Genomic DNA, 23010 nt, shown 5'->3' with positions numbered 1-23010 from the left:
AACACTAACATTTTTGTGAAACTAATTGTAATAAAAAATGAACAGGTGCTTTATAGATTTAAAAGAAAGAATCTGAAAACAACACTTTTTTGGTCTAAGTGATCAAAGTAGAAAACAGAACTGATGTTCAAGAACAAACCGTAGCTGCACTAATATTACACATCTCCATTGTTGTGGTGAACAGACATGATGCTTTTAAAACCACATGCAGTGTGTGACCATGACTGTTCACCGAGATCATGAACGCCACTTCGCTGAAGCATTCTTCTTCTTCTTCTTCTTCTTCTTGCCATCAGAATAGAAGCAGACAGAGCACGAGCTGATTTGATCTACTGAAAGGAAAAAGCAGAACATCTGAGCTGAAACCAGTCAGCTGAAATCATTAAGACAGGAACAATCATTCAATGCAGTGTCTCAGGTGGCTTAGCCTGTTACAACTGTTAATACAAGCTAAATACGGTTAACACACAGTGTCAGGGAATTCCAGTGTGGGAACTAGTGGCTTTAGGTTTGTCAAGAGATTTATTCTAAAGACAGCTAAGAATCTAAAGGTAGAAACACACAGACGCTGCAGCTTTTACTTGCAAGGGCATGATCACAGAATGCACACACCAGAGTGGGGGCCCTGTGATGTGCGCTCTGTTCCTGCACTTGTCTTTATTTATATACAAAAGTAATACAACAGTGAATACGTCTATTCATTAACAGAGGAATGTTGGTGTGTAGGGAGTGAAGATAAGAGTGGTTCAGGTGTATGTGTGTGTGTGTATGTATGTGTGTGTGTGTGTTATTCTGAAGGACGTGGCCCCTCTTCTTGTTAGGGAGTGCAGATAAGTGTCCAGCTTTCCTCTTCCTGGCAGGAGTGAAATAATAACAGCTTGTTCAGCTATTATCGCTGTGAGAAAGAATTTATAAACAAGTCTTGTAGTGGACAACAGTCATAAAAAGGTCATCATACAGTATTCTATCATATGCAAACTTATATCACTAAAAGCTTATACTGACTAATAAGTACAATTTTATATTGACAAGGTTTGTAGTCATTTAACTTTCATCCATTCATTCATTTAATTCAGGAGGAAGAAATGTCAGGTTGGTGCAGGCTGGTTACATGCATTTGGTCCCATGCTGTCTTTAACTTGGTTCATTTTATGGCTGGGCTGTATGTGGGGTTATATCATGTTATTTGGGCAGGAGTACCTGTCCCCTGTTAGACTTAGAAAGTTTCTCCATAAGTAGAGTTTCTACCTCTTCTAGCACATCTGTGGCTGACAGCTTTTTGGTGGCTCTTTTTACCCCACACTGGTTGTGAGTGTGTAAATAGCCCCACTAGTTCTTTTGGGTTGCAGTTAACTTGGGAGGAAGGGGTGGGTCTGCCATGACTGGATGAATAACAATTATCTGGGATACATAAATTTTATAATGCATGCATATATCTCTATAAACCTGGCCTGAGGGCTGCCATTTTTTACATTCAGTTATTTCTTTGTTGAATCTAAATAATGAATGTGTTACAGTTAAAGTGAAACACTGGTCAGTGTAAATGGCTCATTGGGACACAGAAACCTTTAAATTAAACCTGATATCTAGTGTCAAACAATATCAAAGCTGTAAAAGCTGTTTACAGTCAGAATTGCTTTTTCACCCTGTTCATAATATGACTGTTTCAGTCTTAGTAAACTTTTAGTAGCTTTATTTAATGACAAAATATTAAATTTAGCTCTGAGTTTATTTAACTCTAGAATTAGAACATTAGATTTGGATATAAATATTTCTTCCTCCATATCTTTTATCTTTTTCTCCAAATGAACCAGTTCCATCCTAGATGTTTTATGTTTAAAGCTTGCAAAACTGATCATTTGCCTTCTCAGGAAAGCTTTAAAGGCCTCCCATTTTATAGTCGCCGTAGTTTGAGTAGTGTTATAAGCAAAATAATAATCTATTTGCTTTCCAATGTATTCTAAAAATTCTGGATCCTTTAACCAGAAAGATTGCAGTCGCCATCTAGTGGTAAATAATGGTAAGTTAGGTAAATTTAGTTGAAACGAAACAGTGGAATGATCTGATATGACAATACTATCATACCAGGATTTAGTTACCATGGGTACCAAAGATGCAGAAAGTAAGTAGTCAATAGTCAATTCTGGAAAAAGTGCCATAAGTGCTAGAGTAGCAGGAAAAAGTAATCTTATCTGGGTGCATATTTCTCCAAACATCAACTAAATTGAGTTCAGTCATAAATTGTAGTATTTCCTTTCTAGACTGCTTATGAGCTGAATCGACCCCACTTGATTTATCAACACTTGGATAAAGCGTGCAGTTAAAATCTCCCCCAATAATGAGATATCCCGAAAGTGGTGCAAGGGACAAAAAAAGATTTCTAAAAAATGATGGATTGTCATTATTGCATCCATATATATTAACCAAGTTCAATTTGAGTGAGGCTATCTCATATTGAACAATAAGATATCTGCCATAACTATCACTAATAGTGTTAACAAGGTTAAATGGTACTGAGTTATGAATTAGTGTAATTATGCCTCTGGATTGAGAATTATATGAAGCATGTAAAACATGACCCGGCCAACGTCTACTTACTCTTAAAAGGAGACGTTGATCTTGATCGTCTGCAGCTCTGCCTGAGGACCACTTTAGTAGGTCCACAATTTCAGCTGCTTATCAATCTAAATATCTAATTAACCAATGATATTGAAGAAACTCAATGCATTAAGGCATACAGACATCATCAAGGCGACCTGCAGTTCACATTGAGCATCACACTGAGGAAGAAAGGCGATTAAAGTGACTCAAGAGGCTTTACAGCTTTATACGCTTATTAATAGCTTATCACACTATAAAGTAAATGCCAATTCATGACTAGTAGCACACCGATAAACAACTGCAACCATGAGCAGGTGAGGATGATTCTAAAACCACCGCTGATGACAAACAGGAGTTATTTGATGTGCTTTCATTAATCAGGTTGTTTAAAAGTTAAACCAGAGCATAAGATGTCAAAAATACACAGAGATTAAGTTAAAGATTGTGAAACTACATCCAGCTGGCATCCCAAGAACTGACTGTCTGCTTAGAGAAATGTCCACCATCCAGTAGTTATGGATTCTTGATCGTCTGCAGCTCTGCCTGAGGATAACATGCTTTCTTTGTCACGATGTGACGCGAGCCGAGTTAACATGCTTTCTTTGTCATGACGCGACGCGAGCCAGGTGTAAGTTATTAAAGGACCCAGGATGCAGCACAACTGAGGTGAGGAAGCTTTATTGACAGTGAGATAACAAACAAAGGCGAGGGTGGCAAAAAACAAAGCAGGGAGTAACCTAAACTGGGAAAAGCTAAACAAAAACAGACCTGAAACAGACGGAGGCACGGCTGGGAGTAATTGGACATAACGAGACAAGGGGAGTGAAACTAGAAACACTGACGAGAGAAACAGACCTACAAAATAAAACAGGAACTCACACATGCAAAGACACAGACTAAGAAACCCGGACTTGACACAGGAATACAAAGGCAGAAAAGCCTAAATACTAAACTGGGGAAGAACAGAACCAAAACCCAAAGAAAGACAAAACCAGAACCAAAATACATCACAATAATAGAAAACACAAAACGCTGGGTCAAAAGACCCAGGACCATGACATTCTTACAGAAAGTGAGCAATGACAGAGAACTCAAATTTTTATGCACTGCTGGGATTGATAGCCCTCCCCTATTTACTAAACTGCCACTTTAACCAAACCAGCCATGACCATTGTCACAGCTGGTTGTGGCTAAACAGTAGTATAAAAAGGAAGGATTAAGCCTAGCTTAAGCTGCAACTGGGAAAACAGTCAAGGTTACACCTGAAGGACTCAACATTTGAATGTTTCAGATGATCAAAAAGAAAATAAATATGACAAAGGTTACCTGGGTCAGTGGAAAATAGTCTGTAAATGGTTTAATTTGTTAAGGGTAAAAAGGTATGAAAAACAACCTGACCATGTATGGAAGCCGGCTGAACGACTCCCTAACAGTGAGACGCTTTTCTTACAGTGTCTGCATTTGTATGGTTTCTCTCCTGTGTGGACTCTTTCATGCACTTTAAGATGATCTGCAGTGGTGAATGAGAGATGGTTTTTGACCCCATGACTTAATTTTGTTTAAAATTCACTTGGTTTAGGGAAGCCTCTCCCACATTCTTTGCAGTAGTTCATTTTGCCTCCAGTGTGTTTGAGTTGATGTTGTTTTAGGTTCTCTTGATGACTGAAAGTTTTTTCACAAAAGTCACAGAGAAACTCTTTCCCACCACCACAGTGACGACAGGGTTGAGAACTGGATCCATCTGTGTCGCTGTGCTTCTAAACAAAGACACAAAGACAGTGTAAGTCAGGGAATTCTTTCAACATTTTTCTTTTTAACGCCGCCTGAAATAAAGAGTATCCGTGCCAGTGTCCAATTATATCTTACTGTTTACATTATAACACTCAGCTTACTGGGCAACATTAAGTTTTCATTTGTAGGTAATCTACTTAATGGGAAGACTGGTGATTAAACCCCTGGATGCTCTACTCTGCATCCCACAAGATACTGACTCCAAGCTGCTCTCAGATGCATCCATTGGAGTGTGAATGTTAGATAGATAGAAAGGGGAGGAGCTTTTAAAACGTTTAAGCTTTGAAATTAAACTTCATTCATATAAAATTGTAAAACTGTTAAAAGAAAAATACATACCTCACAGTAACTGCACTTTTAGAGTTTCTCTCTGGTGTGACTCTTTTGGTGTGATTTGAGGTAACGTGGAGATTTAAAAGTCTTCTCACAAAGGTCACATTTATAAGGTCTCTTCCCAGTGTGGGTAAACATGTGCTGCTGTAAGTTTTCGTATGTAACAAAAGCTTTGTCACACTGATCACAGCAGTAAACATCCTTTTTGGTGTGAATGAGTAGGTGAATGTCTCGGCTGGCTAGCCAGCGGAAAGTTTTTCCACAAATGTGACAGCTGTACGCTTTAACTCCACCGTGGACGAGTTGGTGTGTTTTTAAATTTCCAGCCAGGGTAAAAGACTTTCCACACAAGTCACAGCTGTACGCTTTAACTCCACTGTGGACGAGTTGGTGCATTTTTAAATTTCCAGACTGGTTAAAAGACTTTCCACACAAGTCACAGTTGTACGCTTTAACTCCACTGTGTATGAGTTGGTGAGTTTTTAAGTTTCCAGGACGGTTAAAAGACTTTCCACACAACTCACAGCTGTACGGTTTAAATCCACTGTGTATGAGTTGGTGTCTTTCTAAGTTTCCCGAACGGTGAAAAGACTGTCCACACAACTCACAGCTGTACGCTTTAACTCCACTGTGGATGAGTTCGTGTCTTTTTAAGTGTCCAGCATGGGTAAAAGACTGTCCACACAAGTAACACCTGTATGGTTTAAATCCACTGTGGATGAGTTGGTGTTGTTTTAAGCTTTCAGCCGAGGTAAATGATTTTCCACACAAACCACAGCTATATGGTTTAACTTCACTGTGAATGATTTGGTGTCTTTTTAAGCTTCCAGCATGGGTAAAAGACTTTCCACACAAGTCACAGCTGTACACTTTAACTCCACTGTGGATGAGTTGGTGTTGTTTTAAGTTTTCAGCCGAGGTGAATGATTTTCCACACAAATCACAGTTGTATGCTTTAACTCCACTGTGGATGACTTTGTGTTTTTTCAAGGTTCCAGCCCGGGCAAAAGACCTTCCACACTCATCACAGCTGTACGCTTTAACTCCACTGTGGATGAGTTGGTGTTGTTTTAAGCTTCCAGACTGGGTAAAATCCTTCCCACACTCATCACAGCTGTATTTTTTCTCTCTGTTTCTTCTGTGAGGTTTGTCGGCCTCCTTAGAGCGCTGACTTCTTGCTCCATGTTGGTCCTGCAGTGAAAGAGAAACAAACAGAGGCAGTGAGTGAAATGCAGTCGTGGAACAAACTCAACCTTCAAATTTCCTCTATTAACAGTAGTTTTAAACCAAAGGCTGAAGTAGTTCCTTTTCAGTCAATACACTCGGTACAACACACGTAGTATGGAATATCATGCCCTCATGTGTCCTGGCTGAGGAAACCTTTATTAACACCTTTAAGGCAGATGATCTGTGATGACGTGTGCACAGCCCCAATGTGTCGCCACTGCTTCGGCAGTCAGCCCCTGATTCACTGTGCAGCTAAGAAGCTGCAGGTGGACTAGCCCTCTCCTCTGCCAGCTCAGAAGCTGTCGCGGTTCACAGGCTTTTTCCTCCAACTGGACCCCACAATATCGAAAAACTGCCTTCCTATGTTCCCAAACTTTGTCTGAGAGCTAAGTGCATCATGTGGCAAACCTCTGTCTACCTGCTGTACCCAGCTATGAACAGTACATGAAGTTGGACAGCACCGACAAAACTGGCTTAGCTAACCCACTCCTAATGGAGCTGTCTCTGACCGCTTACCTGGCCCCATCCCTTAACCATGGAGTTGGTGGCGCCGCAAATCTGCCGTCCAAGCGCTGCAGACTGTCAGCATAGCAGCTGGAGACGACTTATTGGTCTCAGACCGACATTGCCTGAACTATGAACTCCGTCACCATGCTCCAGATGTACCACGCTATGAGATTAAAAGATTAAAAGCATATCTATTTGACTTGGCTTTCCTGACCAATTAATACCCTTTTAAATCTTTTAAATTTTAAACTTTTATTAGATTTTATTAAATTTATTATTTTTTATTAATTGTACTGCTGTTTTTGTCTTCTTAGCATATTTTGTATTTATCTAACTCTCCTGGTCTGTTAGTGCCTCTATCCTGTCTGTGCTAGTGCCTGATTTGTACCCTGTTATTGACTTATGTTGACTCTCCATATTACTGTGAAGGACTTTGGTGTGCCTTTGGGTTTTTAAATGTGCTATATAAATAAAATTGTATTGTATTGTATTGTAGTAGTATTGGCACAGAGGCACCTGTGACTGACCCTCTATGACATCTCAGACAGGGAAAGGGCTGTATATCTGGACAAGCCGGTGTCTGTGGCTGGGTTATTCAGACATTTAGTTGAAGCCATTCAGACTGGATTCGATCTGAGGAAGAAGCAGACAGAAGCTCTGCACAACATCATTGCCAGATGTCAGGTGAAGCCCAAGCCTGCAGCTAGCTCTCACAAGCCCACCACTCATCTGCCGACTGGGAAGAGACCGGTGCCCAAAGGCCCACTCTAAGCCGGCTGGCGTGGAACTTGAACCGGAGGATGTGCTCCCCCTGGAGGCACAAACACGCCTCTGGCCGGGAGCACATCCTCCAGTTCGAGTTCCACACCAGTTGGCCTGGAGCAAGGGCCCACATTCTGTCCCACAGTGGGACCCAATTTCCAGGAGGAAGGAACATCAGCCCTACTAGCTGTTGTACGGAGTGGAGAAGGGGTCCAGTTGCAGGAAGACTCTGCTTTTCCTCTCTGTTGCTGATTAAGAGGTGCTGCTTAAGTTCTGTTCAGGTTTTCAGCCCCAGAAAGCACTTCGCTTACTAACACTGTCTCCCAAGCACAAACCCCCTGCACACAAAATGTCTCAGGTTGTAACTCTCTGCTCAGGTGTTCAGGTGATCACATCCAGCTTTCCCACTGTTTTTCATTGTTGTGCCCAAAGAAAGGTGCCTCCAACAAAATGTATGAATGTACATGTTCCCATGTTACAATCAATAAAGTGTTTATTCTCAGATAATCACAAATAATTAGCCTGCTGGCAGAATGAGCCAGGTCAGGCAGGTTATACATTTTCCTGCAGACATACTGGGAGGGCGACAAAACCCCGCCCCGGGTGCTGGAAGGTGCTCCACCTGGAGACTCTGTTGTCCTGCTGGGAGACTTCAATGCTCACGTGGGTAACGACAGCGAGACCTGGAGGGGCGTGATTGGGAGGAACGGCCTCCCTGATCTGAACCCGAGCGGTGCTTTGTTATTGGACTTCTGTGCTAATCACAGTTTGGCCATAACGAACACCTTGTTCGAACATAAGAGTGTCCATAAGTGCACGTGGCACCAGGACGCTCTAGGCCGTAGGTCGATGATCGATTTTGTAATCGTATCATCAGACCTGCGACCATATGTTCTGGACACTCGGGTAAAGAGAGGGGCTGAGCTGTCAACTGATCACCACCTGGTGGTGAGTTGGATCAGGTGGCGGGGGAGGACGCTGGACAGACATTGTGCACCTAAACGCGTAGTGAGGGTGTGCTGGGAACGACTAGTAGAGGCCCCAGTCCGCGAGATCTTCAACGCACACCTCCGGCAGAGCTTCAACAGCATTCCGAGGGAGGCGGGGGACATTGAGTCCGAATGGACCATGTTCAGCGCCTCCATTGCCGAAGCTGCTACATTGAGCTGCGGCCGCAAGGTGGTTGGTGCCTGCCGTGGTGGTAATCCCCGAACCAAATGGTGGACACCAGAGGTGAAGGGAGCCACCAGGCTGAAGAAGGAGTCCTATCGGGCTTGGTTAGCCTGTGGGACTCCGGAGGCAGCCAACAGGTATCGACAGGCCAAGCGGAATGCGGCTCGGGCAGTGGCTGAAGCAAAAACTCGGGTGTGGGAGGAGTTCGGAGAGGCCATGGAAAAAGACTTTCGGACTGCCTCGAAGAGGTTCTGGCAAACCGTCAGGCGTCTCAAGAGGGGAAAGCGGTGCTCTACCTGCACTGTGTATAGTGCTGGAGGAGCGCTGCTGACGTCAACTGAGAAAATTGTCAGGCGGTGGAAGGAATACTTCGAGGACCTCCTTAATCCCACTGACGCCTTCCGTCTTCCGAGGTCTTCCGAGGAGGAAGCAGAGTCTGGGGATGAGGGGAATGACCCGCCAATTTCCGGGGGCGAGGTCACTGAGGCAGTTAAACAACTCCTTGGTGGCAGAGCCCCTGGTGTTGATGAGGTCCGCCCCGAGTTCCTGAAGGCTCTGGACGTTGTAGGGCTGTCCTGGTTGACACGCCTCTGCAATGTTGCGTGGAGATCAGGGGCAGTACCCATGGACTGGCAGACCGGGGTGGTGGTCCCCATCTTTAAGAAGGGGGACCGGAGGGTGTGTTCCAACTACAGGGGGATCACACTCCTCAGCCTCCCCGGGAAAGTCTATGCCAGGGTGCTGGAAAGGAGAGTTTGTCCGCTAGTCGAACCTCAGATACAGGAGGAACAATGCGGTTTTCGTCCTGGTCGCGGAACACTGGACCAGCTCTTCATCCTCTCGAGGATACTTGAGGGTGCATGGGAGTTTGCCCAACCAGTCTACATGTGTTTTGTGGACTTGGAGAAGGCATTCGACCATGTCCCTCAGGGTGTCCTGTGGGAGGTGTTGCGGGAGTATGGGGTGTCTGGCCCATTGCTACGGGCCATTCGATCCCTATACAACCGTTGCAAGAGCTTGGTTCGCATTGCCGGCAATAAGTCGGACTCGTTCCCGGTGGGTGATGGGCTCCGCCAGGGCTGCCCTTTGTCACCGGTTCTGTTCATAATTTTTATGGACAGGATTTCTAGGTGCAGCCAAGTGGCGGAGGGCTTTCGCTTTGGTGGCCTCAGAATCTCATCTCTGATCTTTGCGGATGATGGGGTTCTGTTGGCTTCATCGGGTGAGGGCCTCCAGCTCGCACTGGAGCGGTTCGCAGCCGAGTGTGAAGCAGCGGGAATGAGGATCAGCACCTCCAAATCTGAGGCCATGGTTCTCAGCCGGAAAAGGGTGGAGTGCCCACTCCGGGTCGGGGATGAGTTCCTGCCCCAAGTGGAGGAGTTCAAGTATCTCGGGGTCTTGTTCGCGAGTGATGGGAGAAGGGAGCCGGAGATCGACAGACGGATTGGGGCTGCAGCTGCAGTAATGCAGACGCTGCACCGGTCCGTCGTGGTGAAGAGGGAGCTGAGTGTAAAAGCGAAGCTCTCAATTTACCGGTCGATCTACGTCCCTACCCTCACCTATGGCCACGAGCTGTGGGTAGTGACCGAAAGGACGAGATCGCGGATACAAGCGGCGGAAATGAGCTTCCTCCACAGGGTGGCTGGCCTCTCCCTTAGAGATAGGGTGAGAAGTTCGGCCATCCGGGAGGGGCTCAGAGTAGAGCCGCTGCTGCTCCACATTGAAAGGAGCCAGCTGAGGTGGTTTGGGCATCTGACAAGGATGCCCCCTGGGCGCCTCCTGGGTGAGGTGTTCCAGGCATGTCCCACCGGGAGGAGGCCCCGGGGCAGACCCAGGACACGCTGGAGAGATTATATCTCTCGGCTGGCCTGGGAACGCCTTGGTGTTCCCCCGGACGAGCTGGAGGAGGTGGCTGGGGAGAGGGAGGTCTGGGCCTCTTTGCTTAGGCTGCTGCCCCCACGACCCGGCCCCAGATAAAGCGGATGAAGATGGATGGATGGATGGATATTCTCTTTATCTGATAGTTTGTGGGGCCCAGTTAGAATGTATAACTGCATCTCTACCAGTTTCTGTGCACTCCAGCCTCTTCTGTGCCACGTGAAAGGATTTTCCTTAAGGCAGGAGAAATTATCTAAATATAAAAGGAACAGGTTCGGCCATCGCACAGTGGAATAAATTTTCTTCTTAAATACAAATGGAAAAGGGTTACCTGAAATGCATCATGTTTTTAATTTGCAAGTTCATAAGCATTTTCCCTTTCCAGTTCACAATCAATTCTACCCCAAGGTCAAAAATATGTATAGGAAAATTGCCCTAATGTAATATTATTTATAAAAAATACCCGTCTAGCGATTAACTGCATAAGTACATGGAGGTGGGACCTCACAGCAGAAGCATACTCCATAATGTGTTGTACATTATATGTATATTATGTGTAACGTGGTATTTTTCAATTACTGTATTTACCAACATCAAGACGTCACTAGCAAAGAAAGACCACGCCATGGTGCATGTTTAAACAAGGAAAGTTTACTGGTCAAAATTATTTATTAAAGAAATAAACAACATTTTTGTCACCCCAAAAAATACACGTTCAAAGCAACACAACAGCAGCCCAATATCAGACAGAATTCCACTCTGCAGAGTGGGCAATCATTACGAAGCAGTTGGTTTTATTTTGTGGATTCAAGCTGCTCTTCATATTTTTGGCCACAAGATGTCACCAGAGAGCACTGTGTTGAAAAGCTTCGAGTTATGAACCGTTTTTCAATACAAGCTTCAATGCTTCAGAAAGCTTCATTTGGCCATCACTACCAATAGGCCACGTGTTGGGAAGCATTAATGTAACAAAGTGTTCTGAAGGTTATCTCTGTGGTGGCCATCTTGTTTTCCCAGTAAAGAGAAGGCCTGCCTCAATTGCAGCTCTTTTATAGGCCAGTCTGAATTGAGAAGGCGTGGTCTTTAGAGTATTTAAAGTGGACAGGAAATGGATTGGCGGCCATTTTGAGAAGTTGCTGTCTGTATGTGCATGATATTGGCAAGTGACAATAAAACAATTACTTCAGTGAAGATAGAGTGAAGTCTGATGTTTCCCTCACGACAGTTTAGACCTAACAGTATGTGTTTTGTGATCAACAGCAGCTGGTTTGATTATGCAAACGTGCACCCGGTCAAATCCTTCTGGTCACCAGACCTGGAGTACCTGATGATTAGTCTAAGGAGCTCGGAAAGAAAAGGGTCTGGACTTGTTTAAGTTGCTTGAAGACGTTTCACCTCTCATCCGAGAAGCTTCTTCAGTTCTAAGGGTCAAATGGTGGAGAGTCCCAGATTTAAACCCAGTGGGAGTTTCCCCCCAAAGAGGGACAAAGGACCCCCTGATGATCCTCTACCTAATCCCATGAGCCAAGGTGTGAAAATGGGTGTGGGTCACAATCAGCCAGGGTTTCGGATGAGGTCATTGTGAAACCTGGCCCCACCCTATCATGTGATTTCCTGAGGTCAGATGGCCCAGGATGTGAGTGGGCGTTAAGGCGTCTGGGAAGGGTTCTCAAAACTGGATTATAGATGGCAGACAGTTGGTGTCGTAAACCACCGCCTCTGTTCAAAGATGGTCGCTCACAGTGGACATAGATGCTTCTTTCACTCCTCTGTCAAACCATCTGTCCTCTCTGTCAAATATGTGAACATTGGCATCCTCGAAAGAGTGACCTTTGTTCTTTAGATGCAGATGAACTGCTGAGTCTTGTCCCGTGGAGGTGGCTCTTCTATGTTGTGTCATGCGCTTGTGAAGTGGCTGTTTGGTCTCTCCAATGTAGAGGTCTGGGCATTCCTCGCTGCACTGTACAGCATACACCACGTTGTTAAGTTTATGTTTTGGAGTTTTGTCTTTGGGATGAACCAGTTTTTGTCTGAGTGTGAGAAAACTCTCCTGAGTTTCTCTGATACACCGGCTACATAGGGGATGAGAATGTTGTTGCGTCTGTCTTTCTTATCATCCATCACTGGTGTCTGGTCCTCTTTTCTGTGCCTCTTTGCTGACTTTATGAACGCCCAATTAGGATAACCGCATGTTTTAAGTGCTTCCTTTACATGCGTGTGTTCCTTCTTTTCCTTCAGGCGTAGAGGGAACATTTTCTGCCCGGTGGTATAGGGTTTAAGTTTGTGTTCCAGAGGGAGATGGGAGTCAAAGAGGAGGTACTGGTCTGTGTGTGTGGGCTTCCGGTAAACTTCAATGTTGAGGTTGCCATTCTCTTCAATGTGCACAGCGCAGTCCAGGAAAGACAAACAGTCGTCCTTTGTGTCTTCTCTGGTGATCTTGATGTTTTTATCCACGGCGTTAATGTGTGCAGTGAAGGATTCCACTTCTTGTGTTTTGATTTGGACCTAGGTGTCATCTACATATCTGTACCAGTGGCTGGGTACTCTCCCTTTGAAAGAGACAAGAGCCTTTCTCTCCACTTCTTCCATGTAAAGGTTGGCTACAATAGGTGACACGGGGGAGCCCATGGCGCAGCCATGTTTTTGTCTGTAGAAGCCATCGTTGTATTTGAAACATGTAGTGGTAAGGTCTAACAGTGTGCAAATCTGATCGGGTGTGAAGTTGGTCCTGTCTTCCAAGGAGCTGTCTTCTTGTTGTCGTTTTCTGACAGTCTCCACTCGGGGAACTGTACAGCATGATCAGCAGTCAGGAAACTGCTGTGTTTATCCCAACCGGGGATTTTAATAAAGGAAACCTGAAGGTTGTCAGCCTCCAAGAGACGGTTGCAGGATTACAGTTAGCTGAAAAGAAAAGAACGAAGATATGGAGGCAAGAATGCGGAGGTGTAATATTTGTATTGTGGGTATTACAGAGGACGCTGTTTAAGGCTTGACCAGCTCAGTTTCTACTCTACTCAAAGAAGTTCTGCAACTGGATAAAGAAAACCTGGTGTATTGCTCACATCCACCAGGTTTTGGGGTTGCTCTAGCTTAGGCTCTAGCTCAGGAAGTATTCAATTCAATTTTATTTATATAGCGCCAAATCACAACAACAGTCGCCTCAAGGCGCTTTATATTGTACAGTAGGTTGTACAATAATAAATACAGAGAAAAATCCAACAATCATATGACCCCCTATGAGCAAGCACTTTTGGCGACAGTGGGAAGGAAAAACTCCCTTTTAACAGGAAGAAACCTCTGGCAGGACCAGGCTCAGGGAGGGGCGGGGCCATCTGCTGCGACTGGTTGTGGTGAGAGAAGGAAAACTGGATAAAGACATGCTGTGGAAGAGAGACAGAGGTTTATAGGGCTTTGGAGTTGACGTCACGCCGCAATGCATTGTGGGAGCGCGGCGCCATTTTCGGGGTCTACGAATAAAAACAAACACACTGTGTTGGAACGGCGACTACAAGAAAGATGCTTAAAAGCAGCTCAAAAGAGAATGGACTGTATAGAGACCGATTGCGTCCAGAGGCGAAGCAGCGGTACTTGCAAAAAATGGCGTACATTGGAAATGTGGACTCGTATGAAATACGGCCGTGGAGTAGAAACCCTGTAGCGCTGGAACCCATCCATTTCATTGGCTGGTTTGCCTGCAATAATGCCAAATAATTAGCAACTCTATAAATAGAAGGTAGTTCTGCATATATCCAAAGCCTTATAACAGATATGACTCAATGCAGAGAGGTCTATTAACACACAGTGAGTGGGAAAGGAAAAACTCAATGCTCGACTTGCTCTCTGATGCATCCGTCGGCGTATGAATGATAGTTATTAAAGCACTCACTGTATAGATAATAGTGCTTTTGTGAACGGGTGTGTATGGGGTGAATGTGGACTCAGACTAATTTTTGCCAGCATCTATGCCCCCAACTGGGATGATGAAAACTTCTTTGTCAATTTATTCTCACAAATTCCAGATATGACAACACACAATCTCAATTTAGATGGAGGCACACAAACTACGTGCCTAGACCGAAGTTCTAATAAGGATACTCCCAAATCAAAATCTGCAGAAATTATTAAATTATTTTTCCAATACTACAGCATTGTTGACATTGGGTGTTTTCATAACCCTTCACTAAGGGCATACTCCTATTACTCTTCTGCAATGTTCCCTCTAAGCTGCGCGAGTGCGCAATCATTCACTGCTGGTACAGTCTCTGTGCACAGAAAATCTGTGTTGCGCACAAAAAAAACTAACAAAACAAACCTAACCTGAATTGAAATTAAAATAAATACATTAACAATTCCTTCTGTTTTGCAGTGTGAGTCAGTAAGTGACCGGTGACTGGCTGCTCCAGCTGATGACGCGATTCACGTTCGTATATACGCAGCTAATCAGCGTCGTTGACAGGCTATGACAGCGTCCTTACGTGCCAACATGTTGTTGACCTTTACATTTTCATTAATATCTTTAAAACAGAAGCAGCACAAAGGACAATTTTAGTAGCACAAACTAGCACAAACATAGCACCGTTGATTGACACTGGCTTTGTTTGAAGAAATTTTCTTTAATATCTTTAAAATGATAGCGGCAGAAAGGGACTTTTTGCAGCACACACCAGCACAAACGTAGTGTTTACTACCACTTTTGTTGGATTTGAAGAAGGTGGGGTGGCCAACTTCACTCACATGCGGACCTTCTGTTGGATTTGCGTCAATGGGCCACTGACTTTTTTGTTCGTCTTGGCATGATACACATGTGTGCCAAATTTTATACATGTAGCTCCAACTATATGATCGTAGGACTTCATTTAACAACACATAGGTGGCGCTCCAGAGCCATTTTCCAATGCTCATATGTAAAATGATTAAAACACGAAATTTTTAATCAAACCTGAAACGTGTACAAAATTTCATGAGTTTTTGATTATGTTAAAACCCTCAAAAAGGCACTTGTTTTGCCTGAATAATAATAATAAGAAGAAGAAATGGAGCAGACACAATGGGGCCTTCGTACTCTCAGTGCTCGGGTCCTAATAAGCCTGACGATAAAAAAGACCATGTAGTGCGAATGTAAACTGTGTGAAAGAGAAGTGTGTGTATGACCGGCAGTGTCTTCTGGAAATGCAATTCTCTGAGAAAGCTCATAACCACATCTCTCGCTACAAGAAACATTTACTGACTGCGCTGGGTGAGCTTGGACTCCTATGCCAAGCAAGCTGGAAGAAATCCATAACTATGCCTGGAGCAACACCCAGGAGGAAACTCAGAAAGCGGTGTGATAGGATGCAGAAGCAGGGTAAGCATAGAGGAGCTAATGCGAGGCTAGCTGCTAACCAATACAAGCCAGACGTATGGACACAGTTGCCGGCCAATGTCTGCTCCCTTGACAACAATATCAGATTGTGGAGAGCTTCTCAACGCAGTGTGAGGAACGAAGCTGTGGCAGGGCTTCCAACACATTACGTACTACAAGCCCCCTCCCCCAATGACAAGGGACACCAATTGTGAGTAAATGCCTCAAGCGGCTGGTCTTGAAGCACATCATGAACACTCTCCAAATAGACCTGGATCCCCTTCAGTTTGCATACAGGACCAACCGATCTACAGAAGATGACCTCTCTCTACCACACTCCATGTTATGCTGTCACACCTGGAGAGGAAGAACACCCCTCTGCCAGAGTCCTTTTCATCGACTTCAGCTCAGCTTTTAACACGTCATTCTGCAGCAGTTGGAAAAGCTGATGCCATCAGGCGTGGACCCTGCAATCTGCAAATGGGTTTTCAGCTTCTTGAAAAGCGGCAACAGACAGTCAAGGTGGGCAGCCACACATCAAAGACCATCTTGTTGAGCACAGGCTTTCCTCTGGGGTGTCCTGAGCCTGTTGCTGTTTAGTCTGTTCACACATTACTGTAAGCCAGACTGAGTACTAATCATATTGTGAAATTTGCAGACAACAACTATGGTTGGTCTCATCACAACGACCACTTATAGAATAGATGTAGAGCAGCTTGAAGTGTGGTGTAGATCCCGTAATCTCACCAACAATGTGGACAAAACAAAAGAGATGGTGATCGATTTCAGGAAGTCTGGCAGAGATCACCACACAGACTTCACCATAGAAGGTGCTGCTGTGGAGAGGGTCAGCAGTGTTAAGTTCCTGGGTGTGCACCTTGCTGATGACCTGTCCTTCTTCATTAATACAACAGCAGTTATCAAAAAAAGTACAAAAGCGTCTGCACTCCCTCGGGAGACTCAGAAAAGCAGAACTGCACCCAATTACCATCCATTCGGCTATTAGCACAGCTATACTCTGATGCCTCCTATCCACACACAGAGCATACAATATACTGCCCAGATACACACACTACTTAATTTAATTATCCCCTTCTGTGAAAGGGCTGAAGCTACCTGTATGAGTGTGACTATTTGGACTTGAGTTTGTTTATGAATTAAGATTTTATGTTATTTACCCCTTTTTATTGTTGTGATTTATTACTGCCTTTTTACTGTTTCTTGAACCATTTTTCTTTTTAGTTGTATTGATTATTGCACTGTAGATGCTGGTGAGAAACACTTTCATTTCAGCCTGGGTAATACCATACGAAATGACAAACTTCTTCTTGAATCCTTTTCAATCTTGACAAACAAGCATCAGCTGATGAAGTGCACACAGTTTCAATAAAAGTGATAGGATCTTCACCTTTTGTGTTGATGACATTTCTGTCCACTGTAGCGGCTGAGCTGAGTCCGAATGGTTGAAAATGTTCGTCTGGTGCTCCGTCGGACTCTCCTCCTCCTGCTGATCTGCTGGGACACAAAACAGATCTTTGTAACATCACAGTGAAACAAGAACAGAGGAAGGAGTCTTGACTGATCAGGCCCCATCATAGCTTAAAGATCTCATAGCATCACACTATCCCATTAGAGCCCTTTGCTCTCACACTGCAGGCTTACTTGTGGTTCCTACAGTATTTAGAAGCACAACAGAAAGCTGAGCCTTCAGCTTTCAGGCCCCTCTGCTGTGGATCTAGCTTCCAGTTTGGATTTGGGAGACGGACACCCTCTGAAACAATGGTACTCATGGCCATTGATCAGTGGTCTTTGATCAATGGTCATAACAATTTGCATATTAATGATCCAGGAACTTACCTCAGCCCATTGTTCATTCAGTGGGCTAGTTTCAGTTATTGTGCAAATGTTCTGTTTATAAGGTTGGAAACCTGCAGTCAGCTGAAGAAGTCGCTTGGATGAGTGATGAAATGTTTCTCCCACTAAAAAAACTATGTCCAGAACAAAATAGTTTTATGAAAATGTTTTTAAATGAGAAAGCATTTTAAGCATATTCCCCCCCCAAAATAACAAATTCTCTCCATCAATAAATATTTGACACTCAGGGAGCTTTTTACCTAAAATTTACTCACTGCAGGTTGAGTGTTGACTCAAAATGACTTTAAATCATCCAGGAAAGTCTATAGCCTATAATTTTGACAAATTATAGACTAAAAAAAAGATCAAAGCTTATCGCTCTACAGCCTGATAAAGGACACGTCTATAATGTGTCTGTAGATGCGAAATAAACATGATTGACTGAATAGATGTTGAACAGGTGGACACACACACACACAGTGCTTTAGCTTTTAAGATTTACTAATCTTAAATGACTGTTCAGTACAGATATGAAGCCCAAGAATCATGTTTTACTGTCCCGTGGTCTCAGCCTCAGATTCTTATCAAATCAAAAAACGCTCATTAAGAAAATATTTTCTCCTTTATTTCTGTCAAACAATACTGTATAAAACGTTTCTAGCAGTTAGTATCATGAGCTGCGCGATGGAGGCTAGACAGTCCCATTTCACAAGCCTCGCACTTCCGGCCTTCTCGGTCTTCGAGTACGCGGCACTTGTGGACCATTAAGGCTGCGTACTCCAAGGCTGCAGATCCTGAATTGGGATACAGCCTTGGACATCATTGTTGTCCTCCCCTCCAATAATGATAGAAAAACCCATTATGGCCACTGAAATAACCTAAAATTGTCTAAATAACAAGAATTTACTGAAATACAACCATTGAAAATCTGACATTCTAATGTTCAAAAAAATAATAATAATAAAAAAAAAAATCAGGCCTGGATAAAAGTATCAGTACCCTTAACTTCATTTTTGTTGGTATTTTGGTCCACTCCACGTCAGCAAACTACTCCAGTTGATGTGCCTTGCCAAAGAGGTTTGTCAATATCCAATTTCCAGTCTTGAATCTTTTATTTTTTGCATTCAACTGTGGTGTCCTCATTTGTCGTTTGCCATGAGATCTACTGTGAAATGTCCCATAAACACAAACACAACCCCGTTCAGTAATCTTAGTGAGGACCTTCATTCCCTAGCCTCTTACCCTAACTATTAAAAATGAATGGAAACATTCTTGGAAACATTAAGCTTCTTGGAGATGCCCTTATAGCAGCGGTTCCCAACCCCCGGGCCTCGGACCGGTACCGGTCTGTGAGTCGTTTGGTACCGAGTTGAGGCTCAGGTGTGAAATGTATGGTTTTCAGGGTTTTTATCTGTTAGGGTGAGTTGTTAAATATTGTCATTTTTATGTTTGCCATTTGTACATTGTTTTAATTCTGTGAAAGGAATTCTTTCTGTCCTCCCCTCCCCAGATTCTCGAGGTTCTAGGTGGGGGGTTGTAGGGCTGTAGTCTTTTATCATCCTTGTGCTTTTGATGTAAGCTTCCTGCATTTACGACCCTTTGGTCAGCAGGAGGTCTAACACACACACACACACACTCACATAACACACACACACAGTGCTTTGTCTTTGTAACCAAGGGGGGTTACGTGGGGAAGGTACGTGTTGTAAACTATTGTTTATTGTGTGAACGTTGTCAATAAAAGGGAGCAAGAGGGGGCAGTCGGAGAGGTCATTTTGTTATGTGCTAAGGTACCGACAAGCCTCCCTTGCAAGTAAAAAGATCGATCGCTGTTGCCTTGTCTTTCTTTCATGGGAATAAGTTCTGGGATCAGCGGGGTCTGACTTTAGATCCAACATTATTGGTTTTCAGCGTTATTTTGTTATCGTTTTTATCGTTAACACTGTTTTCCTGGGTCTTTTCACGTGTGTTATGACTAAATCTTTTTTTCGGTACAGGTACTAGTTTTATTTTGTTGTATTTATCCGCGACACCTTAAAGGCCGTTCCGTGAAAATATTGTCGGGCATAAACCGGTCCATGCGCAAAAAAGGTTGGAGACCGCTGCCTTATAGCCTTTAGCTTTGACATGTTTGTCTATGATTTTCTTCTTTTAGTGCCCTGAGACTAGGGCTGTGCGATATGACCAAAATCTCATATCCCGATATAAAACATCTATCGTCCCGATAACAATATAAATCACACAAATGTAACATTTTCTGTAAATTCTGTGAATCTCGGGCAGCTCGACTTGCGGGAAGTGTTTCCAGCTGCGCGTCGTGTAGCTGGAGTCGAGTGTTTTAACCGATGCATGAAACTATACATTTTTAGACATAAGTTGTAACGGCCGCCGTTTTGTTTGTGAGTATTTATTACACGGCGTGCTGCGGGGAAAAGCCTGTTCTAACGTTTGAGTCTAAGCAAGGCTCGCAAAATTTCAAAATCTCTGGTAGCCCTTCGGGCAGGCATTCTTCAGTTTTTGGTAGCCCAAAATAAATTTAAGTAGCCCGAATAAAAAAGAGAGCAATTTTTTTATGTTTTGTTTCCTTTACAGTATTATACATTAAAGTATAATATTGTAAAGGAAACAAAAATTAATCAAAAAAATTCAACTCATCAACCATCAACTCAAATACTTGGTTCAAATTGAACAGAAATTTCTATGAACTTGTAAGAACTGTGTAGGACATAAATCAGTCTGTGTCAGATCCTGAATTTGAAATTTCCACTGAAGTCACGGGTAAGAGGTAAGTGGAACCAAGATCGAGGCCATTTGCTTTTTGAAGTTTGCAAAGACTGCTAAATTGTGCCAATGGTAGTTCACTCTTTGCAACATAGTAGCTGTTCTAAACAGCTTTTTCAGGAGTTCTTGTTGTGCTTGGTTTATTTTTAGTATGTTTTTTTGCAATTGCTGTTTGTTCTGGGAAAGATACTGCAGACTGGGCAATAATGCATTTCTCATGGGTTCTGATGGGGTCTTTCTTAAAATTACTGGTCCCAGTAACAAAGGCGCTTGTCGAATCAGAAATCAAATGAAACTCACAACACACCTGGCAGAACATCATGTTATTTAGCTCGTCATATTCCAGCCACAGAAATTCTTTTGTCCATGAAACCAAAAAAGCTGCGCTTTCTTTTTGCCTCATAGTCTGATTTGTCATAACTTTTCCGTTTTGTGGTAAGCTTTTCTTTGGCTGCCCCTTCTTCACCCTGACCTGTCTTATTTAGCTGAGCAGAACTAAAATACCAGCGTAAATCCTGCTGCTTTTACACACATACTTACATAATGGTCAGCGATTCTTTGCGCACTCAACCTCTCACATATTTACGCTTGCTGCGAGAGATTTCACTTGTCGCGTTTGAATAGTAAGCTAATGAGTGATAAGAAGATGTCAGTGGAATTGGTGCGCAATTAATCGTCACTCACTAATCAGTGCTGCTGCTCTCTACACACCGTTCGCGCGATCGCAAAATGAAAGTGAAAGCAAAAAGCAAGCGCAAATTCAAACGAGATTTCAATATGTCACATATTTAAAGTGGCTCATCGATGCCAATGACATAATTACTCAGCTACATTCGCGAAAGAATGCAAAAGCATAGACATATATTTTCCTTCCTATGATAGCCCGACGGGCAGGGCTGAGTTAGATTTTGGTAGCCCGACTGGAAAAATCGCTAGCCCCGGGACGTCGGGCTAGCGATTTTGCGAGCCCTGCTAAGGTTTATTTTTTAGCACCTGGCGGCTCTTTTTTACTTCTCATCCGTAAATAATCTGCTCTTTCACGTGATTCAGTTTATTTTGAAAAGTCTCAACAGGATCTTGAGCTTTATTGTGAAAGGTTTATGTGGAAATGGTTTTACCGTCGTTGTTGCTAACCACAACGCATAACAACAGGCGCTTGTCCGTCCGTAGTGTGGTTATATTAAATATAAGAGAAAGAGAGAACTTTAAGAAATTAATAATAACTACAGTGACCATCAAAACCATGAAAAATATTACTGTAAACAGTTTATTTTGCGACACCACGAAACAAACGATAGCGTAAAATAAAACGATAGACGTTTTTATATCGACACCTGTGATGCTAATTACTAGTCACACCTTAGTTTAACATGTCCCTATGGTCACATTTCTTTAAATCCCTGAAACCATAATTTTGTCCAGGTCTACTTCTTGAGTTTCTTTTTTTAAACAATATTGTTGAACAACAATTCAAAAGCAATGTCAGATTTTAAATATATTGTTTAAAATGATTATTACTTTTGTCAGTTTCAAATTCTTTCAGTAAATATTGTGGGTTTTTTTTAATTAACAGCGGGGTACTAACAATTTTGTCCTCGTTTGTATGTCAGTGATATATTGCTTTCATTTTTGTAAAATTAATCATTTACATTTTATGGACAACTTTAACGTGGATCCCACCAGGTAGTAAAATCGAGAACACACACACACTTTCCTGTTATCACTTGAAATATCTGGGCTCAAATTGTGGTCACTGTTAAGTCAAATTGTTGAATGTTGTCATTGTGGTTCTTAAATTTGTAAAGTCTTTGTTCAAACTATAGGATCAAGACATTCCTTTGTCCCCCTCCCCAGCCTCTTGAGGTTCTGGGAAGAGGCTGTAGTGTTTTATCACAAGCACATCCCTTGTGAAGATTCTGTTTGATGTTGCTTCCTGCTTTTATGATCCTTTTGGTGAGGTCACACGCACACACACGCACACACGCACGCGCGCGCACACACACAGTGCCTTGTCTTTGTAACATCTAAGTCGAAAGCCACATGCAGCCAGGAAACCTGAGCGCAGTTTTACATCTGTAGATGCACAAACATAAAATGTTAACATATTTTGGTCTACAAAGTTGCAAAACTCAATAACCAAATACGCATTTGATTTACAAGTATAAAATATGTATGACGACATTTGAGTCCATACAAATAGAAATGAGGCTGTAGAGGTTTGGTGCATGCAGAAAAACAGCTGCAGGGACAATGAAAAGACTTTTCTGCTCCAACTTCTCCCAGCATGCTGAGCTAATGATTAGTTGGTGTTTTTCTCCAAACACTCTCTCACTCTTCTCTCAACGTGTTCACAATAAACTGTGAACAGACACCGAGGAGAGCAGCAGAAGACCTCATTCAGGAGCTAAACTCAACATGAACTGAACTCACAGTAAAGTTAGCTCGGTGCTTACCTTTAGATGAGCCCACAAACCGAGAGAAACTCCGTGATGAAGCTGGAACTCTTTCCAAACACAGGAAACAGATCAGGGAGCAGAGACCCACGTGGTTCACGCTGATCGCAGCTACGATCCAGGAGACAAGAGTGGGCAGATCGATGCAGATATCGATCAGGACGTTGGTAGTGGTATATGATCGATACTTTAGTTTCTGTCTCTCCTCTAAGTTCACTGCTTTACTCCCGTTTCATGCAAAAGCAGCTCTCTCTGCTCGACTCCTGTCCTGCGCGCACACTTTGCTCCGCCCCCTTCTTCCTGATTTGC

At 43.3% G+C, this 23010-nt stretch overlaps 1 protein-coding gene across 1 annotated transcript; it reads right to left on the bottom strand.

Annotated features, from left to right (window-relative positions):
* Positions 1-4225: 4225 nt before the first annotated feature.
* LOC148101636 (uncharacterized) lies at positions 4226-23010 on the bottom strand. The gene is made up of 4 exons (XM_087846616.1): positions 22702-23010; positions 17022-17125; positions 4732-5916; positions 4226-4358 (listed from the first exon to the last, which is right to left on the bottom strand). Exons 2-3 carry the CDS (start codon positions 17037-17039, stop codon positions 4750-4752), a joined length of 1185 nt encoding a protein of 394 aa, XP_087702742.1. The 5' UTR covers positions 17040-17125; positions 22702-23010; the 3' UTR covers positions 4226-4358; positions 4732-4749.

The sequence above is a fragment of the Neolamprologus brichardi genome, chromosome 9, assembly GCF_056152115.1.
Source record: "Neolamprologus brichardi isolate AB-2024 chromosome 9, ASM5615211v1, whole genome shotgun sequence".
Classification (NCBI taxonomy): Eukaryota; Metazoa; Chordata; class Actinopteri; order Cichliformes; family Cichlidae; genus Neolamprologus; species Neolamprologus brichardi.
This window is presented reverse-complemented; position numbering and strand designations above follow the sequence as displayed.